The sequence below is a fragment of the Clinocottus analis genome, unplaced genomic scaffold (genome assembly GCF_023055335.1).
Source record: "Clinocottus analis isolate CAN_PGR_092001 unplaced genomic scaffold, fCliAna1.0.p SCAF_16, whole genome shotgun sequence".
Lineage (NCBI taxonomy): Eukaryota > Metazoa > Chordata > Actinopteri > Perciformes > Cottidae > Clinocottus > Clinocottus analis.
The window spans coordinates 3801640-3828031 of record NW_027175887.1 but is presented as its reverse complement, the minus strand read 5'-3'; the positions used below and the strand labels follow the sequence as shown (position 1 = coordinate 3828031).

The 26392-nt window shown below is 47.4% G+C and overlaps 2 protein-coding genes across 4 annotated transcripts; both read left to right on the top strand.

Moving 5' to 3' along the window:
• The first annotated feature begins 3599 nt into the window (after positions 1-3599).
• On the top strand, positions 3600-19604 carry tcf20 (transcription factor 20). 3 transcript variants are annotated; one of them, XM_068577992.1, is made up of 6 exons: positions 3600-3939; positions 6084-14427; positions 14541-14634; positions 14800-14863; positions 15014-15111; positions 17345-19604. In XM_068577992.1, exons 2-6 carry the CDS (start codon positions 7324-7326, stop codon positions 17359-17361), a joined length of 7377 nt encoding a protein of 2458 aa, XP_068434093.1. In that variant the 5' UTR covers positions 3600-3939; positions 6084-7323; the 3' UTR covers positions 17362-19604. The 3 variants fall into 3 exon arrangements, with proteins under 3 accessions (XP_068434093.1, XP_068434096.1, XP_068434095.1); XM_068577995.1 differs by having other exon boundaries at positions 14800-14849; positions 17345-19603; XM_068577994.1 differs by lacking the exon at positions 3600-3939 and adding an exon at positions 4604-4830.
• Positions 19605-20251: 647 nt separating this feature from the next.
• On the top strand, positions 20252-26336 carry LOC137786434 (germ cell-specific gene 1-like protein). Its single transcript, XM_068578333.1, has 6 exons — positions 20252-20399; positions 20904-21214; positions 24188-24235; positions 24376-24540; positions 24646-24757; positions 25679-26336. The coding sequence occupies exons 2-6, from the start codon at positions 20920-20922 to the stop codon at positions 26184-26186; spliced, it is 1128 nt and encodes a 375-aa protein (XP_068434434.1). The 5' UTR covers positions 20252-20399; positions 20904-20919; the 3' UTR covers positions 26187-26336.
• Positions 26337-26392: the final 56 nt, after the last annotated feature.

Here is a 26392-nt window from a genome sequence, read left to right as displayed (position 1 = left end):
GCGAGGGGAGGGAGCGCCCCCTGCTGGCGGCGGCCGGCTGTGGAGTTCACTGAGCGGTGAACAAGCAGAGGGCCCACACACACAACTGAGTGTTTAAGGGTTGGCTGGGAGCTCTGCCCTGAACTCTCTTTTTTTTCTTTTTTTTTAAGCTAATGATTTCCAGATGTGGTGAACATCCCTCGTTGGACGGGAACAGACACTTTAAGAGCTGGCGGACCGAGGGGAACGCTGATCATGTACCGCTCCGTGTCCCTTTGAGGGAGTCATCTTTGCATCATCGGCCTCTGTTCGGGTCACAGATTGGGAGTCGGAGCGGTTGCCAGTGTATTTCATCTGGGCTGCGTCATGCTCGTTTGATCCGGGGGAGCTTTTAGCGAGCTCGTGAAAGGAGGCACCACGACGAGGAGCAATCAAAGTTCACCATCTCCTCCGTCTGTGTCCTCAGAATGGTGTTTTTATCAAAGCTGTGCCTCTCTGCTGAGACGATACTTAGTGTCCGTGGGACACTAATTGTGATATTGTAGGACACTCCAGATGGAAAAGGATCAAAGACTGTGAAATTGTACCGAAGCGTAACTTTAGAAGCACACACTTCAAAGGGAACGATGAACTGGGATTTCAGACCAAATAACTATTTTTTTCCTTCCTCCGTCTCGCTCAGCCTGCTGCTGTAACGCAGCCCTGCTGCATGTTTGTTGTATGACTCTGACTCCATGTGGTCATCCAGGAAACTGCAAATCACTGCTGATCGCTGTGGGATGAACAGGATGAAGCAGGATGCTAAATACATGTATTCAGTGTATACAGCTCCTGAAGGCCTTAAATAATGCACCGGATTTTAAAAATATATAATTGTAAAAGCCATTTGCTGCCCTATAGTGACCGTTCTGCTGTTGAGACCAGTGATAAATGTCATAAAGCCTCAGGTACTGGGAACGGGTTCATGATTGGTGATTATGCCCTCAGGCGTCTTTCAGAGCCGGCTACCTCTCGCCTCACGCCGTCACATCATCATGACACCTACAGAGCGGCTTGCGTTCACTCAGGTCGCAGAAGTGCGCTCCAGCTGAGTTTGAGCCGCCGTCCCGCGTGCACATCGCCCGCCTTCTGCAGAGAAGCAGACACATTCAGCGCGGTGAAACCAGTTCTCCGTGGATGTCGGCACGTTGGCGCACAGATGTCCTCACTTAGTTCTGACGTGTCAAGGGCGATGCAATTCCTTTGTCGTGTGAAGGCTTTCATACCGGCTTCGGCACTCTGCTCGGATTTCTGAGCGAGTGGGTGGCGTCAAAAATGGAAATGCGGTGTATTCACAAGTTCCCCTGAACTGGGTTACGTTGGACTTTGTAAACACGAAGGTCTCGTACATAATGTAGTGGACGGACTGTTTAGTGCTCATATATATTCAAGGATCTGGACCAATTCAGATGTTTCTGTGAGCGGTCACAGAGCCGGGGGACAAGCTGTGGCGACAGCAACCGAGAGCATGACAGCCTTGAGATGTTCTCCGTAATGAAAACACAGCGACATGAAATTAAAGTTGATCTTCAAATTAAAAACTATTGCCAGTGGACATGAGGCACGCTGTTCAACTTCAACCACAGAGGAAGCTTTTTGAGGCACGAAACGTTGTTTTTCCCACTATGAATGGAAACTAATATGAATAGAGATATGTGGAAGACGTGGAGTCTTGCAGCCTTGTTTACTCGTGCCTTTGTTTTGAATTGTCAAGCATACGTCTACTTGGATACAATCTCAAAACACATCATCAGATTGAAAGATGGACGGCTCTGCAGGGCCGTGTGCGCAAGACTGTGTGTGTGTGTGTGTGTGTGTGTGTGGAGGACATTAAGTGTGTTCAAAACCAGTCGCTTTCTTTACAAACGTTTCCTACAAATCGCTTTGAGCCTCCTCTGTAGACGATTGTGTGCCCTTGTGTGTGATGGAGAGAGAGTGTGTGTGTGTGTGTGTGTGTGTGTGTGTCCCAGCAGGCGTTCCTGTTGATTGGATCGGCCTGGCTGCTGACTTGCTGGCCCGGAGTATCGATGCCCTTTCTCTCGCCTCTCAGCTCTCTGGCTTCGGCTTCGTGGCAACGCCAGCGCGCGGCCGGCTGAAGACGTTCGTGCCGGCAAACGAGAGGCGTCTGAATGAAATCACACATGTGAAAAAAAAAGCAAGTGTAGAGATACGTAGCCTAAAAAAAAAAAAAATTATCCACAGTTAAGGCTCTGTGATGCAGTTGCTATGGCAACTATGATAGAAATAGACGTGTATCTGCAAAGGGGGATGAAATGTATTGAACAGTTGTTCAGAAACTGAGGTCTGGCTCTCGTGATCGACAGGTTAAGTGAGAGACTTCGGCCGGATGAGCATGAGAACTGTTTGTGTGTGATTGTGTGTGCGCCTTGTTGTCTTTGTGTACATGTACTTGTGGGGGGTTTCATTGTGTGTGTGTGTGCATGTGTGTGTGTGCCACACTGCAGTACATTAAAAGTGCAGCACCATTGATGGGGGCCATAGGGCGCATCATTATGATGGTAGGAGGGTGTGAGCGGGTCTGCACTGCACTCACTGGCCCGTGTGTGTGTGTGTGTGTGTGTGTGTGTGTGTGTGTGAGAGCCGAGGAGACAACACAACGCATCTCAACGGGGAAATAGGATTTGGTTTGTGGCACCTCCATTGTCATCCACGGTGGCCATGATGTGGTGGAGGGTTGTGTCAAACATTAACCAATAATAATTTAAGTGGCTTTTTATCTTTGTGGGAAAACAACTCGCTGCACTGTGTGTGTGTGTGTGTGTGTGTGTGTGTGTGTGTGTGTGTGTCTGTGTGTGTGTGTGTGATGGCTCCAGCAGCGAGGGACCACAATGAGCTGAACAAGCTTCAACCATTGCACTGCAATCTCTATAACGCAGGCGTTACCTATTTGCTCCCAAATTGTCTTTTATCTGTTATTGACTTGTTCATTTCAGACATAACCACCGCTCCTTTCAGCTGCCTGCTCTCCACGCTGCCTTTGTACCCTGGTGCCTTCATTAGGCTGTACCCTAATTCGTTTTCCCACTGGAGATGAAACGGGAACAAAGGATCTGGGCTCACTCCCTGAGCCCTGACACGCAAAGAAAAAGCAAAATAAAATTAAAATGTCATTTGCAATATCACTATAATGTTAGATGTTATGGTGGAAATAGGTGAAAATGGAAAAGCAAAAGCCTCTGAGAGGGAGGGGAGGTGGAGGGATGTGATGGAGAGAGATGAGGGAGGGGGGTGCAGGAATATGAGTGTGTGTGCATTTTCAAGGCGGTCTTTCTGTTGCAAGAAGAAGAAGAAGAAAAAAAACAGTAGTCTAACAGGAAAACGGAGAGGTCGAGCTCCCGATGAAGGCATGCAAATGCAGATTCAGTGGCGGAAACTGACGTTTGAGATCTTCACGCGTTAGTGGTCGGCTCGGGGGATGGCAATGTGTTTAATTTCAGTTCGCGATCGGCGGAATCACCTCGGCGGCGTGTGAAAGAGGGAGAGAGAGAGAGAGAGAGAGAGAGAGAGAGAGAGAGAGAGAGAGAGAGAGAGAGAGAGAGAGAGAGGAACAAGAGGGGAGGGGGCGGGGGTGTATGGACCTCTCTGGATACGGGACCTACAGGCACCCCGATTGTGCTCCGCTCTCATCATTTTTGGAGGTGAGGACAAAAGAAAAAAGGGGAAATCGGAAGAAAGGCCCGGGATCTGAGTGTCGTGACGGGCGCCCCCCTCCACCCACCCCCCTTCCCTCCCTCTCCCCGACTTCGCCGCCGCTGGTCGGGGTTGTCTGGACTCAAAAGGGTGAGGGGAAAAGCGGCGGAGCGGTCGACTCGAGCCTGGGGTTTCCTGCCACAAGCAAGCGGGCTTGTCACAAAAACAGCCTTTCACTCTCCGAGGGGCCTTGTATCGCCCCGTCCTCAGGTATGCATTCACACTGCGCTAGCTAGCCCGCCTCGGACCGACTTGCCCTTTTTCTTCTTCTTCTTCTTCTCCTCCTTCTTCTTCTCTTCTTCCCTCTGGCAAACGCTAGCTCTTGTTTGCTCAGGGAAAATGTCAGGCTGCGTGATGGTCGCTTTCTGCTGCGGTACCCACGCCAGAGCCAGTGGACGTTATGTATGCTAGCTAGCCCTTTCACTCCCAGCCCCACTGGCTCTGCGAGAGGGGGGGGGGGGTGCACGGTGGTGAGGGGGGTGGTGGGGGTCTGGGTGAGGGAGGAGGGGGGTAACATCTGCACCTAATCACCTCTCTTTTGTAGCTAAACGCTGCCTGGCTGCCTTTAGCCTGCTACAGCCGCCGTGTTGTGCACGTTCCCCGATGCGCGTGATGGTCGTAGCAAACGCGCATATTAGCCGTGTCGCGATGACGCTAGCTCCGCGGTCGGAGCCTCGCTGCCTCCTCAGCGTATGCGGCTGCACAGCCTGATTAATTTGCAGTCTGCGAGCTGGGGTTTTTTTTTCCCTTCAATTTTTAATTTATATATATGTATTTGTAAGCTAACGCTAACCTCTCCGCGCTAAAAGAGGCAGCGCCGCACGGCTAATTGTAATGCGTATTGCTACCGGCTAACGTAGCTCACGAAGGCAATGGCACGAGAGTCCGAGTTGTGTTGATGACAATCAAAGACGACGTACACGGTGTGGAAACAGCATTGCGTATGCTCTTCACAATCAGACGGCTGTGCAATTGATCGCCCGGCTGACAGGCTGCATTGAGCCCGGTTTTTTTTTCTCCATTATCGCTGCGCTGGTCTATTGTGACTGCTGCTGCCTGGTTTGTGCCCAGTGAGCTGCTGTGATTTATTAGTAATCAAAGGTAAGGGCTCGCAGGCGGGTGGAGAGCGATGGTGGTGTCCTAACTTTTTTCTTTCTTCCAATTTGACACTGCATCAACCCACCAGGTCTGCACCTTTTCGTTGTGACACCTGGACAGAGACCTGCATGCAATGTGTTTGACTCATAAATGTATTTACATGACTGGTTTGTTGAGTAGCCCACCTGGTATTGTTGTGTTCCCCCCATGTCCATCCAGCTGGCCCATCACCTTCTCTGTGCTGAAAGCAATGCATCACATGATGAAGATGCGTCCACACTAATGATGAGATTGACTGACAAGTACCACCAGTTAGCCGTAGACTAATAGTTGTAATCATGAACAGCGAGGGCTTGGTAATCGTCTGGCTCAGTGTAAGTCGACACTTAACAAAAGTCGCCCCAAAGTTGCGTTGGGCCCATTAACCATTTTACAGTGCACAATAGAGGCTTGTGTGTCACACGCTTCAATTATGGGTGCTGACCTATAAAGATGTCGTCATGCCTTTTTAATTATCGCCCTTAATCATTAACGCCTGTAAAACACTCTTAACGTTCATGGTGCTTAGTCTCATTTCAGAGAGACTGCCTCTGTCTTTGCTACACAGGCTTGTTTGTTTACATGAGAAGTTGTGTTTGTGACCTTGTATGTGTTACTTTGTTGCCTTAATTGCATGCTGCCGCCAGCCCATTTTTCTCTCCACCAGCCCGGTTTGTAAAGAGACAGCTCAGGCATGTATTGTTAAAGCCGCAACCACGGTAAAGGCTGTACTCCTGACGCATATTAAATCAGGGGTTTTGATTCTATCGACACCCCAGCAACCTTTTTTAATGTTTAGGGAACAGTGTGTGCAACAAGGAAGCAATGCTAACATTGTTTGTGGTTTGGTGGACATATTTGTGGTGGACCTGGGTGATTTTAGTGCTATAGATAAGTCCACTTATGGGAAATGCCGTTGTAATCTGTAATATATGATCCGAGAGCAACGTTGACTTTTTCAGTACAAAACTAATTAAATTAATTTAGCGAAGATAAATATGTCGTAATTTACTACTGAATTGTTCAAACGAGATCGTTGAATAGAATATTCAAACAGAATATTAAACCAAAGAAGCTTTTTATTACTATTGAACGACCACAGTGTTTTCTTCTTCATAACTATTTGATTACAGACATTTAGCACAAAGTAAAGTAAATAAATGATGTCTTTTCATTTTCGTGTGCTAACTATTTTGATTCATCTTTTGTGTTTGCAGAGTTGCAGAGGGTCAGCAGCTCCTGGAAAATGAACGTATCTGCATGGAAATACTGAAGAGAAAACCGAAAGAAAGGTGCTTGAATTGACTGAACTTGAGGTGGAATAAATGGATTACCCTCCTTTTGGAAAACTGTTGCCATGGAACTAGGTAGAGTTAAATGATGGTTGACACAATGAAACAAAGGTAAGACAGCTACAGGCTGAAGATACAGGATACAGGAGAGCACCGAGAAGAATCTGAACACAGTCAAGGAAAGAACGATTACTAAATAGGGACCAAAGACATCTACAGTCCGAATGAATGCATGCCGTAGCAAAACAAAAAAACATTATTTGAAAGGGAATGACCAAGAAAAAGAACATCCCAAAAAGTATTACACTCTGCAACCAAGACCTGATGAGAATATCAATGGAGTGTTTGCCTCTGGGAGTATTGAGTGAAGGTCTGTATTCAGACCTCTTGATTCAAGTTACTGCCGTTTTGGTCTCACACAGGTGTGAGTCAGGTCCTGGCGAACATATTGACGGACTGAAGGATTGTCCTGACGGAACACATACTCAATGGTTTTATTGAGATTTCTTTTGTTTGTTTATTTGCACAAGATGCTATTGGACCACAATTCAATCCCAACATAGCTCTGTTTGCTTGAGCTGTTAATATAGCGGAGAGTGTACATATAAAGACATTTAAGGTCATCAAAGAAGAACTCACATGGTGGTGTGTCAGAAGTGATATCATTGCCTGCTCGGTGCCAAACTGCTTCAGCTTCGTGGGAATGACTGCCTAGTTTTATTATTGTATTTTTCTGCAGTAGAAACCTGCTTCGCAACATTTTTTTTCTTTTTCTTTAAAAGTTACATTTTTTTAAAGACCCAGCTGTAAAGTGTACTTTTTTTTTAAAAAAGAGAAAAAAAAGTGAGAGTAACCATACCATCACACTGAAGAAATAAGACTTTTACCATTTGGCCTTTTCATATATTGATAAAACCATTGTCTGTTCAGCTTCACTACCCACTTTCTGCTACAGAAAAGTCATCATAACATCTGCGATAGATATTCCTCAGCTTGAACCATTTGCTTTTTCAAAGCATTTCCTTGTTTTACTGCCAGGCCATAGACTCTCTTTTCTTTGTCATTTATGGTTACTGCCGTAAGCCTTCCAGTTTCTGATCAGAAGCATTCCCTGGTATAGACAGTGACAGTTATTTCCGTTTTTAATCCAAACTTGGAAAAAACAATGCAGAATTTTTCTAACAGTTCAGTTCCCCCATCGCTTCCCCCGGGGTTCAGTGGGAGGGCGGGAGGGGGAACTCCCTATCCTCCTCAGCCAGCAGACCCCCAGATTTCCCCAAGGATGACGGATGATTACGCGGGGATGCAACAGCAGAGCCTGCACAGAGGCCATCACCACCCCAGTCAAGCCAGCCACATGTTTGCTTACAGTGCTCGAAACAGAGGTGCTGTGGAGGCATCGCCAACACAGGGTAACATTCACGGCGCCAACACGAACAACCCCTACAGAAAGGACGCCATGGATTATTATTTTTCAATGGCTGGAAAGGACAGGCACAGAAGAGGGGGCATGGCTTATGGGGCAGGGTTTGGGTACCCTAATATTGAAGGACATGTACCTCACCAGTATCGGCATGCTGGGTCTGGCTCTGCACCAGCATCTGGCCTGATGTCACCATATCCAGTAGACTATGGCTCAAGTGCTGGTTCGGGTGGAGGTGCTGGTGCCGGAGCGTTCTCTCCTTCTCATCAGTACAATATGAGTCAGAATGCTGCAATGCAGTCAGTGCCAGGTTCTCAGATGCAGCACCGCCAGCTTGGACAAACCTTCCCAGCTGTCCACCATGGACAGCAGCATAGGAACTATCCACACTCTGGGCACAGAATGACCCCTCAGTACCCACACTACTCACCACAGGGTGGAGCATCCACAGCGTCATCAGGAATGTACAGCCCTCCTCCACAGAGATATCTCGACGGGGCTGCTAGCACCGGGTTCGATCCCAAAGTCAACAGTTCTCCCAATGTCCACTCTAGTTCAAACTCAGTCTCCAGTTCAGTTGCTGCTAACAATGTCGGGCCAATGGAGAATGTTCAGCAAAGTTACCATCCTTCAAATTATCCTGGATATTCCCCACAGACACTTTCGCTTCACAAGCAAGCCACACTACAGCACCGCAACTCGCAGCACAATTTAGGGGTGGGTTATGACAACTCTCTCAAGATGCAGCACCAGGGCCCATCTCCAGGCTCTGTATATGCTAAACATCATCAAGCCTCCAATCCCAGTATACCTCAAGCAGCATCTCAAGAAATAGCCAAATCCCCATTGCATCCCAATGCTCAACAAACTCAAATTAACCAAAACTTTAGCCCAATATCCAACCCCTCACCAGCTGCCTCTGCAGTGCATTCCCCCAGTTGTAGCTCCTCTCCTTCCCCTTTGATGGGCGTCTCAGAAGTACATGCAAACCCCTCAGGTCATGGTCCTCCTCCATCAAACCCCCGTAGCAGCCACGGTCAAGGTAGATTACTGCAGACCATGCCACAATTAAGTCCCACACCCAACTCAAATAGCAGCATCAGTAGTTGTGGTAGCAGTGGCAGTCATAAAGCTCACAGCATGAGTGCAGTTGGAGGGAGCAGTCTTCCTCTAACGGGCCGAAACAAATTGGGTTTAGGCACAGGGGTCGGATCTCGAGAGGAAAGCTCCTCTATTTATTCATCCTCTCCACTTGACAAAATGCAGGATGCTGGGCTGAATAGTCTTAATGCCCTGAGCTCGCAAGTAGCCAATTTACCAAACACAGTTCAGCACATGCTCCTTACCGACTCGGTGCTTTCGCACAAGAAGGGGAAGGATGTGGGGCAGATGCAACAGGCAACGCATGGCGTGCCCCCATCACTACCAAGAAGTCGAAATGCAAGTGCAGCCTCAAGCACTAGCACAGTTAAAGACGGAAGTGCACCAGGGATTGGTGATGGCGGCAGCGTAGATGCTGGTGCTGATGAAGACTCCTCACTAATGTCAGTTGGAGGCTCATTGGGGACCAAGGTGGACCGTGAGGAGCAGTTTTCTGAAGGAGAACATGGGAGAATGAGACAGATGAGCGGCGCAAGCAGTGGATCTGAACCAACTGGTTGTCGCCCGCCCTCTCACAGTCAAACACAGACTGGTCAAGCATTAGCTGGAAAAACAATTGCCTCTCATTCGCCATCAAAAGAACCAAATGTTTCCGAAACAAAAGCAAATGAAGCGCATGTTCCCTCTTCATCATCATCTCCATCCTTTGGATGTCCGTCATCAGAGCCTGGCCCAACTTCACATTCAACACCTCCCGTTTCCTCCTCCCCATCATTCACCTCCTCCAGTATTCCTCCTCCTCCTCCGCCAAATTGTGTCTCAGAGCCTGGACACGCATACAGTGACCACAGAGGTGGCCATAGGAGGACAACAGAAATAAAAAGGGAAGTCATCAAAAATGAAAGTGATGGTCCAGTTGACAAAACAGAGAAAGGCCGTAGCCAAATGCAGCGAGTTGGAGAAGTCAATTCACAAAATTGTCAGGACAAAGAAAACCGTTTGCACACTGCATCCAGATTACACAATAATGAGAGGGGAGAAAAGCATACGTCTGAGGAGCACCAGAGTGCCAGTAGTGTCGGTGTGATTGTTTCAGCTCGGTCTGAGGGAAGTCACACTGAAAAAAGCAAGCATCCCCAAGGCAACTGCGTAGACGAGAAACACTCTTTCTTAAGAGAATCGAGTAGCCATAACGGAGAGGAAGGTGTAGATCTGAGTTTATATTCCTCCCTTCACCAGAAATCAAATTTTGGACGACCTCAAAATCCTCCCCAGTCTGGACCGCATAAATATGGCTACCCAGAATCAACATATGGCTCAGATTTGACAATGAAAAGCAGAGGGAGAGCTACAGGGGGTGTAACTGAATCAAATTCAAGATACTTAGGGTATCAACAATCACAAGCTGGTTATGGCCCTGCGCATCCAAAAGATGCTGGTTCTGTCGCAGAGGCTTTGGTAAAGAGAGGGCAAGGAGGCGGAGCGAAAGGTCATGAGGATAATTCGCAGCAATTTCCAAGTCTTTTACAAGAGGTTCTTCAAGGTTACAATTTAGATCGACGTTATGGCAGACCAGAGCAGGCCTTTCCTGCCCATCTCCAAGTTCAACAACAGTTTCAAACCAGACACCCGTACGGCATAACTGAGGCTTCGGCTCATTCTGTACAAATGGGTATTACTGGAAAGCCTCAACATCCAAACCAGAGGCATGGAAGTGAGCCTAGTTTTACCACAAATGCTCAGTCCTCTGTGAAGTCTGAAGTGTCTATTACTAAGATAATGCAAAATGTGGAGAAAAGTGACATGGGCGTGTCCCAGAGTCATTTAACACAGGCAACAGAGTCTCAGCAACCCCCAACCAAACATATAAACTTAGCTGACTATTCTCTACCACAGAGAAAAGCCTTATCTAATGTGTCCACTCCAGCCTCTGCTGTGCAGGAGCTACTTTTGCAAGAGCCAGAGCCGCTAATGGGCAGCATTGGTCAAACGGAGACTCAAAAATCATCAGGCTCCATATTAGCCCCATCAGAGCGGCGCTCCGTCATCTGTGATGTGTCGCCAAACCGACGCAGCACACCAGAGAGGGACAGGGAAAGTGACAGAGAGCGGGAGAAAATTCAGAGTGGAGCCTCTGTTATTCAACAGCCATTTCCCTCTCCAGCAGCAGCCAATGATCTGAGTAAAAAGGATATTGCAGAGAAACAAATGGTGAAAATGGAAATGGCATTAAAAGATGCTGGCTTAGACGCTGCAAATTTACAGACTGATCATCATGGCATTGGCTGCACAAATGATGCTGACATGGAGTATCATTCCAAGTCTGTTGTGATAAATACTGACCCCTACAGGCGAGGTAATGTTGATATTACACCTCTGTCTTCTCATCCTTTGAGCACTAACCCGTTATCTTCACCTTCAAGGCATCAGTCCTACCTTCACGGTGTTGATTTATCAACTGGCAGTGGAAGCAGTTTTCCTGGATATCGATTTGGAGATACAAGAGAAGGGAATATGATATCACGCAGTAATCCTCATTTCCCCTCTCACCACCCATACCACAATTTATCTCCCCAGCAGTCCACAAATAAGCTTCAAATGTATTCTCACTCTCGTGTCCCCCCTCATCACCCCCATGACATGAATGACTGGGTAAAAGCAATGAACAGGCCATCAAAGGAAATGATGATGCTCCCCGGTTCTTCTCCGGGAAGACATAAGGTCAGCCAAACAGGTCCGAGGATGATCTCACAAACCGACTTGCCTGGTGAACTACACGCAGCCAAAACTTCCCTCCATCATCAAAGCGCTTTCTTCGATTTGAAAATGTGGGAGTCGACACACTCTGGAAGAGAAGGTGCCAGAATGATCGAGGGAGACTCCTTCTACAGAACACAACCGCCTTCGGCTCCTGTAGCTTCACACGTCCCGATTCCTCCACAGATGACTCGCGGCCTGAATGCTGCTGAACCCGAGGTTCCCAGAGGAGCCTCGGAGGAAGCCAAACATCCCTGTCCACCCCCTCCACCCAGCTCCGCTAAGCCTTCTGCCGACATGAACTCCACACAAGTGCAGCGTCAGACTAAAGCCGGGGGGTCTGGAGACACAAATCCACTTATATTGCGTCGGAGAGTTCGCTCTTTTATCTCTCCTATTCCCGCCAAAAGGCAACTCCAGGATGCATCCCAGATGAGAGCTTCCACAAATTCACATCACTCCCCTGGGGCTCAGTCTGAGTCGAGCCATCACAATGAAGATGACTCCAGTTCAGATATCCCATGTCCCAGACTCTCTTCCCCTCTGCCCGGAGAGAATACCTATTCACAACCTCTATCTCCATCAAGTGGTAATAGCAGGGCCATGCCTCCCAGAAAAGGCAGAGGTTTGAAACTGGAGGCAATAGTGCAGAAAATCACGCCAAATATCAAAAAGCCGGCAGGCCATGTTGATGATGAGTCTAATCATTACCCGGGCTTTTCTCACTCAGAAATACCATCGTTTAGTGATTCACAGGACCAAGACTTGGCACATTTCCCAAGGGTTGCAGGAGGGGACGACAGTTACATGGATGAAAGTCATTCCTTAAACGACATTATTTCCTTCAGAGGCGTTGATGAGACTGGGCCTTTACCCCCATCGGCCTACCCATGTGATCCTCATCAAACGTCCCAAACCCTAAAGCAAGACTTTGATTTTGGATTAGGATTAGGATCCACCGTTTCATTGGCATCGGGTGACAAGGAGGATTTTGCTTTGCTTGGACCTTTACCCCCTCCTCCGCCTCTTCCTCGCCCGGTCCAGGGTTCCCCACCTCCGTCTTCATCTGCCCTGTCAGACATTCAGAATTTCACCAACACTTACCAGCAGCTTGAGACGAGAAGAGGAGAACAGTCTGCCGCTAACCTTCTTCGACAGAAACTTCAAGAATCTGGCATGGGATTTGATGACTATCCCGGCAGTGACTACTATGGAGCCATCTCACCCCACCAGGCTCAAGGACACATGCTGAATACGCAACATCAGATGTCCTCTGGCAGATCCAGCCTGTCGCCACAAGATTCAAAGCTACACGACAGTTCCGTTCCTAAAGGCTATTTCCCATCCGGCAAGAAGAAGGGAAGGCCCGTAGGGAGTGTGAATAAACAAAAAAGGGCCCAGAGCCAAGCCCAAGGACAGGGGCAGGGTCAGTCCCAAGGACAAGCTCAGAGCACAACTGAGAGTGCTCCCTCAGACCTACCCGAGTCAACTACATATGATGCTCCAACTTCACCGTTGGTGCAGACTACCAGCAGCACGCCACCCCCTGCAGCACTTCCACTAACCGACAATGATAATGCTCCCCCACTGACCCCGCCCATTTTAACCCAGATGGTGAAAGTGGATGTTGAAAGTGAAGACATGCCGCCAGAGATTGAGGTCAAACCTGTGCAAAGGAGACGCAGAGGTGGAAAAAATGCAGGAGAGTCAACAGAGCCAAGAGGACGACAGAGGCGGAGACGGAGAGGTGCAGGACCGGCAGCGCCACCAGTGGCCAAAGTTGACCCAGATACAACTTTAGGGGGCGGAGTATTTGTGGATTCAAACAGAAAGGGCCTGTTTGTTCCGCACATACACGTGGAGAACAAAGTACCAGAGATTGGGGCAGTGTGCACCATTGTAAATGCTGATGAGGAGAAGATGAAAGGAGAGCGTAATGCAGTCGGAGGGAAAGTAGGTGGGAGTGGGATTGATTCTCCCCTGACCTCAGCGCTTTCCTCCCAGTTATCTCGGAGAGACAGAGAATCAGAGAAAAGGGAGACGGACGAGGGGGAGACTACACTCCCTGAAGGAAAAGCACTTCCTTCATCTGGCTATATCGTTTCAGGCCCCGTGATTACAGAGACCAATCACTCTGGCCGCCTGCTCTGCTGCCTGTGTCAGAAATGGGCAAATTACAAACATCTTGGAGATCTCTATGGGCCTTTCTATCCAGCTGAATATGCTGCAAAGCTCCCCAAGAACCAGCCCCAGGTCCGACAATGTCAAGCGACCACAGGCGCAAACAAAACGGGACAAAACTCAGACATGAGCTCAAATGCTTTGAGCGCCAACCAAGACACACAAAGCCAAGACACTCCGTTTACCAAGCCTTCGACTGAGAGTGACTTTGCCATCAGCCTAGATTCAAACACAGTGCCTCTCCCCGCTAGAGTCAGAACCGCCCCGACAGCTGGTGGGGAGGAAATGATGATGCACATGACGGGCAAGTTCAGCAACACCTCTTCCTCCTCCTCGTCCTCCTCTTCGTCCTTCTCGTCCTACAACAGTAAAACAACGTCTCTGACCTGGGACATGAATCTAGACATCCGGCCTATCCCGAAGCTTAAGAGAGAGCCAGACCTTGATGTAGACAAGCAACAGCCGCAAATCCAGCAACCGCTGCAGCTGCCAACAGACGAAGCTCAACAGCGACCTCAACACAGAAAGCTGACCTCACACCCCCGCTTTAAAAGGAGGCACAAATCTAGCGAGGATTCCCCAAGAATGGTGCCATCCAACAGTAAGGCCTCCCTGCCCTTCCAGCCCCCTCCGCCCGCCTTGGACTCCCTCGGCCCCTTGGCGCAACTCGCCCAGCTGCCTCAGATGCCCATGGACCCGGAGGAGCTGTGGGTCCATGAAGGATGCATAGTGTGGACCAGTGGGGTGTATCTTGTCAATGGGAAACTGTATGGCCTGCAGGAGGCACTAGATGGTGCCAGAGAAACAGTAAGTGCCCTCTTTATCTATTCAACCTGTTTTTGTTTTGGGATTTTTCAGTTTTGTAACTTTTTTTCTCATTTTTGTAACCATGTTCTGGTTTTCTCTCTGTCTCTGCTCAGTGCTGCTCATACTGTGAGATGGTTGGCTCAACCCTGGGCTGCTACAGCAAAGGCTGCACACTCCGCTACCACTACCTGTGTGCTATTGAAACAGGTGAGTGGATGCATTAAAACACAGGCGCACTCTAGACAGTGAATTCATGCTCAATTAGATTCCCAATGAAGGATGTTTGTGCTTGTTTAAAACACTAATATTGCCTAATGTAAGGGATTGTGTGGTGATATCTGTATTGTACTAAAAGTCCCTGTATTCTGCCAGATTGCTCTCTGAATGAAGATAACTTCTCACTGCGCTGTCCGAAGCACAAGGTAAAGAAGGAGAGGTTGGTCTTTGTTTTGTGTGATTCACTCTCATTTCCCTTTGCCATTCTAGATCCTCACCACCCACGCACACATATCTTCAGCTAACCCTGACAACGTTCTTTCCGTCCCTCTCTCTCGCCCTCACCCCTCCTCTTCCCTCCTTCACTCAGTTTACCCAGAGCATCCGGCCAGCCAAGTCAGTGTACCTGGAGCAGTCCGAGAGAGGCTGAGAGGAACGCAGAAGAGAAGACACAGGAGTCTGGGAGCTGTAAGTTTGTATTTGTGTCTACAGCATGTTTCATAGTGGGAATTAGGGAAGTCAACAATGAACCACCAAGAATATGTTGGACCGGTTACCGGTCTCGGTTATTCAATCAAGACCGGTAACGGTGAAAGGAATAAAAATAAAAATGTAATGTCTTAACTTATGTTCAGGCAGGACATCCTGCCCACAGTGTGTGTCTGTCGGTTCAGTTGTGTCGCTCTCAGGGTTAATTAGTGAGCAGGCATGAAAGCAGACAAATGAGTATTGAAACCATTTAATTTCAGGATCGATGAGCTCTTCTGATCAGCTCTTCTGATCGGCCTTCACAGAATCCACTGGTCCAAATGTCGAGAACGAACCGTGGGTGAATCTGACAGCGATGACCTGACGAAAATACATCATTAAACCTCAGCAGAGCCAATAAAACATACAATGAAAGGAAAGACATTTATAACACTAAACATGTGATGGGGAAGAGAAGGTGGAAGCTGGAGGATTATTATATGCAACGTTCCTGAAGGTTATGAATTATTTAATTAGTTTTAAAGTGTTTTTGTTTATTAAATCATTAAATATTAAATAATAATAATTTAGCTGTACATGTTATGATTGACGCCTCCTACTATATCGGTGTGCTTCAGTTCCAGTACCAGAGACTACTCCATTTAGTAAATCTGCCACCAAGTCTGTTTCTCCTCCTGTTAAAAAAACTACAGCAAGAAAAACACTGAAAATGAACGTCTCGTATGTTTCAGCCTGAATTCTTCTAGCTCCGACTGAGTTCTGCTAGCAGCTCGCTAGCTTTCTGTTGTGTTGACAGAAGTCAAGCTGGCCCTCTGACCAATCATACGTCCGGTGCCAGCATGCTGGCGCGTCAAAGAAGCGTGTCGAACTTGAATTGCTCTGCTTCCATGGAGACATGGGAGGTGAAATCTGATTGGACGAAAGCTCTCGTTTAAAAAAAAAAAAAAAAAGCTTTAAGCGCTGCAGGCTGGAAGCAGAGCAACAGAGGAAGACAGGAGCTGTGCAAATAAGAAAATAATACACATGTAGTGTATTTGTGAAAACTATTTACATTATAAAATAGCTATACCTTTGTGGTTCTGTTTAGGCAGCAGAGAAGGCGAAGCAGGCCCTGACGGCCCGCCGCTGTACTGATTAGTCTGTCTCCAAAGAGCAACCGCACCATGAACCCCTAAGGAGCAATCAACCCTCAGTCATCAGGGCGCTTGCCAAGGCGACGAACTATAAAGGGCACTTCCTGCTGTTTCATTGATCCCAGCATGCCCTTGTGTGAAATAGCGCGTACTTCTGATCCGTTGCGTTTCGTAACGTATGCGTCTCCGGTACACAAATGCATGTATTTATATCCAACATTACCGCCAGTAGAGGAATTTCTACATTGCCCAACAATGAAATCATATAGACTGGAGGACACAACTTCCCTAAATGGGTGTTACATGTGATGCTGTTGTGCAGCCGACCCTCCAGTACAAAACCCGATCACCACAAATACATTTTCACCCGGGAAGCCTTACTCGTCCGGAGACGGGTTTCTCATTAACGGACCTTCAGTGGATGGGCACCAATTCATTGCCTCGAGGCTGTTAATACCTTTTTCTATTCAGACAATTTAATTTCGCACAGCAATGCAATTCCTCCTCTCCTCTTTGTTGGCTGGTCCTCCTGCGCTCGCACTCCTCCTCACCTCAGTGACTGTACCGCTGCCTGTCACTCCCTCTCAGGCCGCCCACTCACTTCCAATCAGCCAGTCCTCATGGAAACTGAAGACGCATATATCCCTCCTTTTCTTTCTCTTCTTGTAAGATTACAGCAAATTGCGAAGGCTTGAGCAACGTCTCCCCCTCCCTATTTCATCACGTTTTCTGCAAATGCATTCTTTTTGATTAGTTTTTAATGGAAAAAAAAAGAAAACTTCAAATTTAGTGGACCTTAAAAGGAGGAGGAATTTGGTTTTATGCCTCAACTTACACATACACATTGAAATAATGAAGGCTTCTGTCAGTGCTCAGGTAATCAGTAAAAGGGACCGCGTGGCAATGATAACACAACCTGTGATTATCGGCCTAATGGTCCCCTTCAAAAGACTTTTAAAAGAGGATATGTCCATTCAAGAAAATGTGCCAATTGTGAAGCCGTTCATTTTTTGTGTGCACAGTGTGTGGGCTTCCTTTTCATCATACTAACCTCCATTTGTATGTGTTCCCTCTCCAAGGTTATTTTGGTCAATAGACTGAGGAGTGGGACTTGTTTGTGAAGCGGCCCGACCTGGAAGGACGGGACCGGCTTCCTCGACGCAGAACAACAAAAGGGAATGTACAATTTCTCGACGGGAATCAGCATTATTTACATGTAAGACAATGGAGAAAAGAAAACCCTTTTTTTTTCTTCTTCTTCTTTTTTTTTTTGCAAGAGAATTGTTGCTCTTCACTTGAAAGCAGAACAAGAAAAAAAACACATAAACATGCAACAGAGCGGAATGGAGCTCCAAGTAAAAGATGAAAAATGAGACGTCGGAGACTGATGGTGGAACTAAAGGAACTTTTTTTGTAGAGAACAAAAGAAACAAACTTCCTCTCTAGGCTTACTTTGATTTTCCTCAGACACCCTCAAAGTGTAACTCTTGTTTATCGTCATCTGTATTATCATTATCAGTTTTTTCTAAGGTGTTTTTTTGAAGAGGCGTTTTGGGAGCAAGTTGGTTGTCAAACCCAGAAAAGAAAAACGGAGAGAATTCTATATCCTCTCACGAGTAGTACTTTATCTTACAATACTAGGATGACCACACTTATTATTTTAGTCCTCATTATTATTTTTGTATCCTCGTCAGTATTTACTCATGAAAATGAAATGGATGTATCTCACTTTATATATTCTGTCAACACATGAATCGGATTTATTTTTCATTCCTGGAGAGGGAGGAGCCAGAGTGATGTCTGGGAAGTCAGGGTCGAGTTTGCCACAAAGACATTATTGCCTTGGAGAACGGACATCTGTTGCCTTTCAAAAGTCATGTGTGTGAGTGCGAAATATGTGTGCGAGTGTGTGTGTGTGAGAGCGAGCGAGAGAAACTGAAAACAATGCCGATATCTGGGTCTTTGATTCCATTTTTGGTCCTTTTTGAAAAGTGTTCTTATTTTTCATCACTGGGGTTTTTACGGTACAGATAGTATTCATGAAAAAATCCGATGGACACAATCTTATTTTTCAAGTACACATTGTGCAACGAGATGGACAGAGCGGGGGAGGGAGGGGGTAACACTACGGACTAATGCGCGTTGGCCATCTTTGAGGAGGAAGCTGGACAGCAGCACCCACCGTGGTGTGAACTGTGTACCGGGTGCACGGGACTGGCGCGCCGTACGGGGACGGGAGGAACTTTTTTGGGGGGGAACTGGAAGCTTTTGGAGCCGGCGTCACGAGAGCGGCTGCGATTGGCCGACTGGGAGTAAGCCTTACCAAGTACTTCTGACTGGTTTCCATCGGGAGATGCAAAATCCATTCACAAGAAGCATTGCCATAAAATTTAAAAGTGAGTCGTACATGGTGTTGTCTTTATCATTTTTTATTGTTATTCTTGTAAAAAAAAAAAGAAAAAAAAGTCCAGCTGAGAAGACAGTCACACTATCAAAACCATGCTGTATCAGAGACCTGTCAATATGTATATGAATTATGAATACACTAAAAAAAATGCTTCAAGTAAGCTCCTCTAATTATTTCTGAAACTTATTTTTGTCCATTTTGTTTCATTTTCATCCGACATATTTAGTTTCCCTCATTTTTCCTTCCAACCATTCCCAAATTGTCTGCCTCCCTCTCCTCATGTTTTTCCTTTGCAGATGTATTCTCAATCATCTCTCTGTAGCGCATGTGCACGTCTCTATTTCTGTCCCGCTCCCTGGTTTCTTCCTCTGTTCAGCGCATGAACTCATCCCGACTCAGGAGGCCTGTGAGCGCTCGTTGCGTCCGGTCGACCAGGTCAAGTCTGTTTCTGTGCGTCTGCGTCTGAGAGCTGCCGGTCACGCGGTGAAGGATAGCACTTCAAGAGAGTAGGACAGCTTCGATGTGAGAATAGGAAACCAAAATGTCTGATTGAGCTCTGGCTAAGTGGTCATGAACGTGAAAGCAGACGTGTTGAACACAGTCGTGACATTTATGTGACCGGGGGGTTCATTTGTGCTTCAGAGGGTTTCTCTGTCACGACGGGAAGCGTGATGGACTTCATATGGTGAAGCAAAATGTAATTCAGTTTCTGCAAATGTAATTCAGTTTCTGCGACGGCTGACAGAGCAGTGACTCTGCTAAGCAGCGGCAGACGAGTAGAAAAGTGTTACAGCGGTTCATACAAGAAACATAATTACAATTCCTTTTCTTTAAATCAATAAAATAGTTGAAGTAATTCTCTAAAAGTAAAGAAACAATTACAATAATGAGTTGAAAGTGATGGGCAAACAGTGATTGATTAACAAGTGAAATAATGCTTTTAAAGTCATGGATAAAAAATGTAATAGATAAACAATTTAATGAGTTTAAAGTGATGGATAAACAAGTTAAATAATGAATTAAAAGTAATAGATCAACAAGTGAAATCATTATTTAACTGATGGATAAACAAAACAACTCTGAACTGAACTGATTTATTCAAGTACCTGCGACGCAGCGAGCAGTCTGTTCTGTGTTCGGCAGAAACTTCTAAATCCTTTGCCGTGACGCGATGGCGGTCGACTGCAGATATTCAGTAACCTGAGCGCCTCTTGAGGAGTCGCCACCTCCCAGACTCAAACAGCTGTCGCTGAAAATTGGTACGAACACACGCGGTACTGCATCCAAGTTGTGCTGTGCGTCTGACATATTTATTCACTTCAAGGTCATGTTGATTTTCACGTGAAAAAACAAACGCGAGCGCCGCATCCTCATTTATTTTGACAGGACAGCGTTTGAAGAGGAAGGAGATGAGATGAATGAACTGGATCAAAAAAATGAGTTGAGGACTTATAATGAAAACAGATGGAGCAGAGTTGTCTGGTTCGGATTTATACGGATGGATTAAAGAAAAGGAGGGTGTGTGTGTGTGTGTGTGTGTGTGTGTGTGTGTGTCCGACTGCCGGGGTCGCATCATGAAGTCACTCTGCTCACAGAGGTCAGCGCGACTGCCAAAATCCTCTCACTGTGTGATGAGGAGGGAGAGGAGCCGGATGTTCCTCCACCTTCCTCACTGAACTAGATGAGGCAACTGAGGACAAAGTACCAAGTAAGAGCGGCTGAAGTAGGTGAGTGCTTTTTATTTATATATTTCCTCTCAGTCTCTCTTTGTTCGAATGTAATTCCCCGCTTGACGTCGAGCGCAGAGAGCTTTTGGGTTTGAGCCTCCGTCTCCTGGAGGGCTTCCATGGTGACGGCACTTTCCTCCTATTTTCCTCTCGATTCAGCCGTCTTGTCTTCCCACCAATTACCGGAGGTGTGCTGATTTTCTTTCCGTCACGGTCTTTTCATTCTTAATGTGATTAGTCATGTAAAACCGCCGGCTCCCCCGCACCTTCCCTTTCAGACAACCTCGCCAAGCCGCTGAGGCAGAGCCGCTTCTCCTTGGAAACTAGGAACATGGGGGGGGGGGGGGGGGATATATTTTTAGTGGCACGCAGGAGTGGAGGTGTACCTATAAAGTCAATTAAACAGTGGAATAACTGCTACCCTGTTCCTCCTGGCTACTCTTTCAAGAGGTTTTGTCTGACCGTCTCTCACCGTGTCTCCATCCCCTACTGTTCCTCCATCAGCCCTCGGTTAATCCCCATGGCGTTCCTGCAGCAGATGCGCTCCCCTCGCCTCTCCTTCATCCAGACCGTGGTGTCTCTCTTGACGGGCGGCTTCGCCCTCCTGTCCTCCTACTGGTGCGTGGGCAAACAGAAGGTGCCCAAGCCCCTCTGCTCGCCCGTCAAGCAAAGCAACTGCATCCCCGTTCCCGGCCTCTCCAACTCCTCCACCGTCCAGTTCTCCTGGGAGACCGGCGACGACCGCTTCGTCTTCCCCGCCTTTCACACGGGCCTGTTCCTCATCTGCGAGGAGGACATCCACGCAGATTCAGCGGGTAAGAGGTGGCACGGACGACACGGATTTGAAATAGTTGGAATGTGTCGATTCCCGTAGGACTGAAAAGGAGGAAGTGCGTCTGAAAAAGGTGACGTGACCCCTCGTCCAGGCAAGTGATCACAAAGGAAGTTCTTTCAAATGAAGGAAAAGAGAAAGCGACCCTGAAAAGGATTGAGCAGGTATGAATGTAGAATCGAGAGAACACAGGATTTTTAGAAGAAATCCACACAGAAGCGCTGACAAACCTCAGTTAAACATGTAGCCATGCAATCAGTGTCGATGCAGCGGAGTTCATCAGCGTGACCCCTCGGGCAGATGTGCAGTACAAGATACTCCCAAAGCGAGATGAGCGTTGGCGCAGAACGCAGGAAGGGAAAGAAACTATCTGTGGCACGAGTGCGCCGGACAATGAAGTAGGTCACAGGAGGAGAGGCGGTCCAAGGTGGTGGGATGAAGTGAGGCGCCGGGTGTGTTAATTTGTATTTGTGTACGCGCGTCCCAGCCAGTGTGTGTTTGGGTGCGTGCTCGGCCCAAAGAGGATTATCATCAGTGTGTGTGTGTGTGTGTGTGTGTGTGTGTGTGTGTGTTCTGCTCGCAGAGATTTAGACTTTAACAGCATGACTCAATTATGGATTAGAAATCCAGAGAGGGAAAGGTTAATAGGATTCACAAACATCGGCTGGGTTTTAACCGTTTTAAAGATTGAGTTTGGTCATTATTGGTTTGGTCATTTTATTTATATATATATACACACACTTGTGACAGTTCTGTCTATCCTCGTCCTCTCTGCCATTGAAACTATTTGTACTCTAAAAACGTTCGGCCTCAATACTGCAGACCTCTTTCAAAGTGATGAACAGAAACACTTTTTAATTTAAACAATGTTTTTTTCGCCCTGATGTTCTGGGTGCTTTGTAGCCAGTCGTAGCTTCACGTCAGCTAGCTTTATAGCTACGTCGGCTAGCTTCATGGCTACGTCGGCTAGCTTCATGGCTATGTCGGCTAGCTTCATGGCTACGTCGGCTAGCTTCATGGCTACGTCGGCTAGCTTTGTGGCTGCGTCAGCTAGCTTCATGGCTACGTCAGCTAGCTTCATGGCTACGTCGGCTAGCTTCATGGCTACGTCGGCTAACACAGAAGACACATGAAACCTTTGGTCTCTTGTTCTCAATAAAACCAAACTCCAGCTGTGCTAATATTCTCTCAGCTTAGCGAGGTTGGGTTTAGCGTCTCTTGACGATGTGGAATGACTGAAATATTTCATCATGCTTGCTAGCTCGATGGCTAATAGGCCGAGTGAAGCGTGCAGCAGGAAAGGTTTGTTGCACCCTGAACGCCAAAAGTGTATCAGAGTTTCTCTTCGTCCACAGCTAATAGGGGTGAAAGTAATGGACATAACATGCTTGTACTTTTCAATAATATAGCACTTTTTATAATGGACAGATCAAGTTGGTGACTCCCTAACATAAACAGCCCCGAAAGATCCAGATGTCTAACTGCAGATGGTGGAGCTATGAGGAGTGTTAATATTGGACTTCATGCACCAGGTGGACAGACACATGACAGCAAACGAATGATAAGCCCCGTATCTGCTGGGTGTGTTAATATAGTAGGCTAACTGTATGCTAATGTTAGCTAAATCAATGTGAAAGGTGAGTGTTTAGCCACATGCAGCTACTGCAGGTTTACACCCCTGTTTTAGACTAAAACATGTTTCACACAAGCTCTAAACATGTGAATTAATGTGAGTGATTTATCTAGTATGGTGGCCCTGAGCTGTCAAAGCACTGCAGCCTTGGTTAGCACATGCAAGAAGATAAAACAAAAGCAACACATGCGCAGCATTTATAGAAATGTTTGAACATGCTGTAAAAACTTAAAACACCACCAGATACATTGCAAATAGACAAACGCGGCGCCAGGGAAGAAAGCGGTTTTCTTTGTGCTTCGTCTGTTTGCATCTGGCTTCTCAGTCACAGTTTGCTGAGCTTATGTGCAACTGTAATTTAGATTTTAGAGCCAAACACCGTATTGCAGCTGCATTTAAACACATTTGTCAATAAGCCACAAAGAAGCTTAGCCGACTGCAGAAACAGGTTGCTTCTATTTTGTCATTATGTCATTGCCAACAGTGGAGGAAAACAGAAAAAAAACACATTTTGGGGATAAAAACAAAAAGCTTTTCTGATGAAAATGTAAAAAACATCAGTAAAATTAACAACTACAGTCGACACTAAGTGTCACAATGTGCTGCTACTGAGAGTTTCCCTGTAAGCCCCACCCGTCCAGATTTATACCAAACAAATCCCATAATCTCCTATCTGTTTAGTTAAAGCTTTTAACCATTATCCAAACTGTTACCTCAATCCGACCACTTTGACAACACATGTACAGCCTTTTGGAGGAAAAAAAAATCCTGCAAATACAGTGAAAATAGACACAAAAAGCAGATTAAATAGACGTGTTCACCAACTTCTCTCTCGTTTTGTGTGTTTGCGTCTGTTTTCTCGTGGGTTTGGCTTTCAGGGCCACCGTAGTTAAGAGACAAATGCGACACTGATTGCTGCAGCTGTTATGCCAACACATTTGGTAAACAAGCCTCAAAGAAGCTTAACCGACTGCAGGAAAAGGGGTCGCTTCTATCTTTCTCTTTGCCGTGGTGGGAAGGACGCATTTCCACCGGGTGAAAACAAAATAAGTCAAAATCAATAAGTGAAATGAAAGACAAGACACAACGACAAAGTCTCATTTTGTGGCGCTCTATCGTCCTCATCCTTCCTGATTTATGCCAAACAAACCTCATAATCTCCCATCAGGCGGCCTCAGGCCAACACTCGTACCTCAATCTGGTTATTCACTCAGTAATCAGATTGCAGTGTTCCCATTTAAATGTACAGTGTACAGAGTACGCACAGGCTGCTTTAAACCTGTTTCAGCTTATTAACATTGCCGTGTTTTGATTCCCGTACAGCGGAGAAGTGTCGGGGCTTTCACACGTTGACTCCGGGATCTGAAAAAGGTAGGCGGAGTCATCCCATTCCCCTGCTTTTCTTTTTTTACTTCCCGTGGGTGTTTTTTGCCCTCGCGGTCGACTGACTTGTTTGAAATCCCAAACCTCGGCCCCGTCTTTGAGCTCGGCCTCTTCTCCTCCCTCTGCAGCCATGATGTGGCTGTCTCTGTCGTTGGAGATCATGTATGTGGGCCTGCTGGTTATCAGCTGCACGCTGCTGTCCATGCAGCTGTGCATCCGGGCCTGGTGCCCCTCTACGCGCCGCTGGGGCCAGCTGCTCAACGCCTTCGCCGCCGTCTTCACGGTCCTTGGGGGTACGGCTATTCATTAACATGTTTTCCATGAATTGAATAAAATCTTAATTTGAATTGCAACACAGCTCGACCGGTCTGGCTTATGTCCTCCCGCTGTCTTCTCAGGTCTGCTTGGGATGGTGGGTCACATGATGTTCATGCAGGTGTTTCAGACCACGGCCTTGATGGGACCAGAAGACTTCAAGCCCCACAGCTATGGCTACTCCTGGGCGTTCTAGTGAGTTCACTGAACACTCGCTGCACTGAAAGCTCAGACACATTGAGGCCTGACAGAAACAAGGATCTTTCAGGGACCCTCGGTCCACTTGGCTGTGGACCAGAGTGAGTGTTTTCGGTTGTGGATTTAGTCCCTCGGCTAGAGTATTTGACATTTTCATTGCTTATGGCGGAACGTTTTTATGTCTTCCTGTTGAGTCCTTGAGTTTTTCCTCTTCCTGCGGCCCCTCTGGACCGAGCTCACTTTCCCACAGCAGCATTCCTGCAGCTCTTCACGTGGGTCCATGTGCGATGTGGCGCTGTTGTATCGACGTGTTCTTTGTCGCATCACAGTCAGTCTACAATCCCAAACTTAACAACCGCAGCTTCTGCTCAGTTTTTTGTAAAACCGTGCAATGCCGAGCAGCCCTGAAGGCATCATTCTGACATTCGACAGCTCGGCCTTTTTGCTCCTACAGTGGGAGAAGAACTCGGCCTCAGGAGGCTTGATTAAAGAGCGACCGAGCTCACGGCCAAGCTGGTCTCAGGTGCCTTTTCGGCTCATTAATGTCTTCCTTTCTGCCTCTGATGCATAGTCTATCTACGTCTCAGAGCATCCGTTGCTTTATTCAGATTTTACCCAAGTCCGTCGCACTGAGGCGAACAGAGGCTGCCTGCTCAAACCTAATCTTCCAAATGTAGTGTACACTTTTCTTTACAGTCATAACAACATACAGAACTGTATCTCCAGTTGTCCAAGTTGTTGTGTCCACTTTGCCCGGGCCCCAATATATATATATATATATATATATATATATATATATATATATATATATATATATATATATATATATATATATATATATATATATAGTTCCATCCCCTCTGCACAGGTGTGTGAGCGCCGCTCGTGACCCTCTCCCTGTCTCTCTGTCTCCGTCAGCGTGGCCTGGTTCGCCTTCACGGTCTGCATGTCCGCCGGCGTCTCCACTCTGAACAACTACACCAAGAAGGTGCTGATGGTGGGGCCCCGGCACAGCTACAGCCTCAACGCCTGCAGCTTTAACTTCGTGGGCCTCCTGCCGCCGTATTACACCCCCGCGCAAACAGCCATGGCCGGTCCCCCGTCTCCCCCCCGGATCTCCCACCTGTCTCCCTACTACGAGCCCCCGAGAGCGACCCGCTTGCCGGGCTCCTCGGCGAGGCTCGCCCACTCCCACTCCCTCCCTCTCCCTCACCCCCACTCCTCCCTCCCTCTCCCTCACCCCCACTCGCTCCCTCTCCCTCACCCCCACTCCTCCCTCGCCCTCCCTCACTCCGATTCCTTCCCTCCTCCGCCTCACCACCACTCCCTCCCGTCCCCCCCGCCGACCCCGTCCGTCTCCTTCCTGACGCTGCCGGGACTCCAGGAGAGCCAGTACGGGTCGGAGGAGGACTACAGCCCGCTCTGAGCTGCTGCACGCGGCTTTTCTACGGCTGGAGGAGCTGCGGGCGTCTCGGCAATGCAGGAAACACTTTTTTAAAGAAATTAAATTAAATGATAAGCAGTCCAGTGACTCAGAGAATCAGCTTTGATCTGATAAGTAAATAAAGAAGGAAAGCACAACATGGTCTTGTAAGCTGGTTATAGCACAGAGAAGCATCAGCAGTTGTATTT

Coding starts and splice junctions, on each gene's coding strand:
- tcf20 (XM_068577992.1), top strand. CDS start 7,324: ATGCAGAATTTTTCTAACAGTTCAGTTCCCCCATCGCTTCCCCCGGGG. Junction 14,428..14,540: donor TAGATGGTGCCAGAGAAACA/GTAAGTGCCCTC, acceptor GTCTCTGCTCAG/TGCTGCTCATACTGTGAGAT. Junction 14,635..14,799: donor CCTGTGTGCTATTGAAACAG/GTGAGTGGATGC, acceptor GTATTCTGCCAG/ATTGCTCTCTGAATGAAGAT.
- LOC137786434 (XM_068578333.1), top strand. CDS start 20,920: ATGGCGTTCCTGCAGCAGATGCGCTCCCCTCGCCTCTCCTTCATCCAG. Junction 24,236..24,375: donor GACTCCGGGATCTGAAAAAG/GTAGGCGGAGTC, acceptor CTCCCTCTGCAG/CCATGATGTGGCTGTCTCTG. Junction 24,541..24,645: donor CGTCTTCACGGTCCTTGGGG/GTACGGCTATTC, acceptor CTGTCTTCTCAG/GTCTGCTTGGGATGGTGGGT.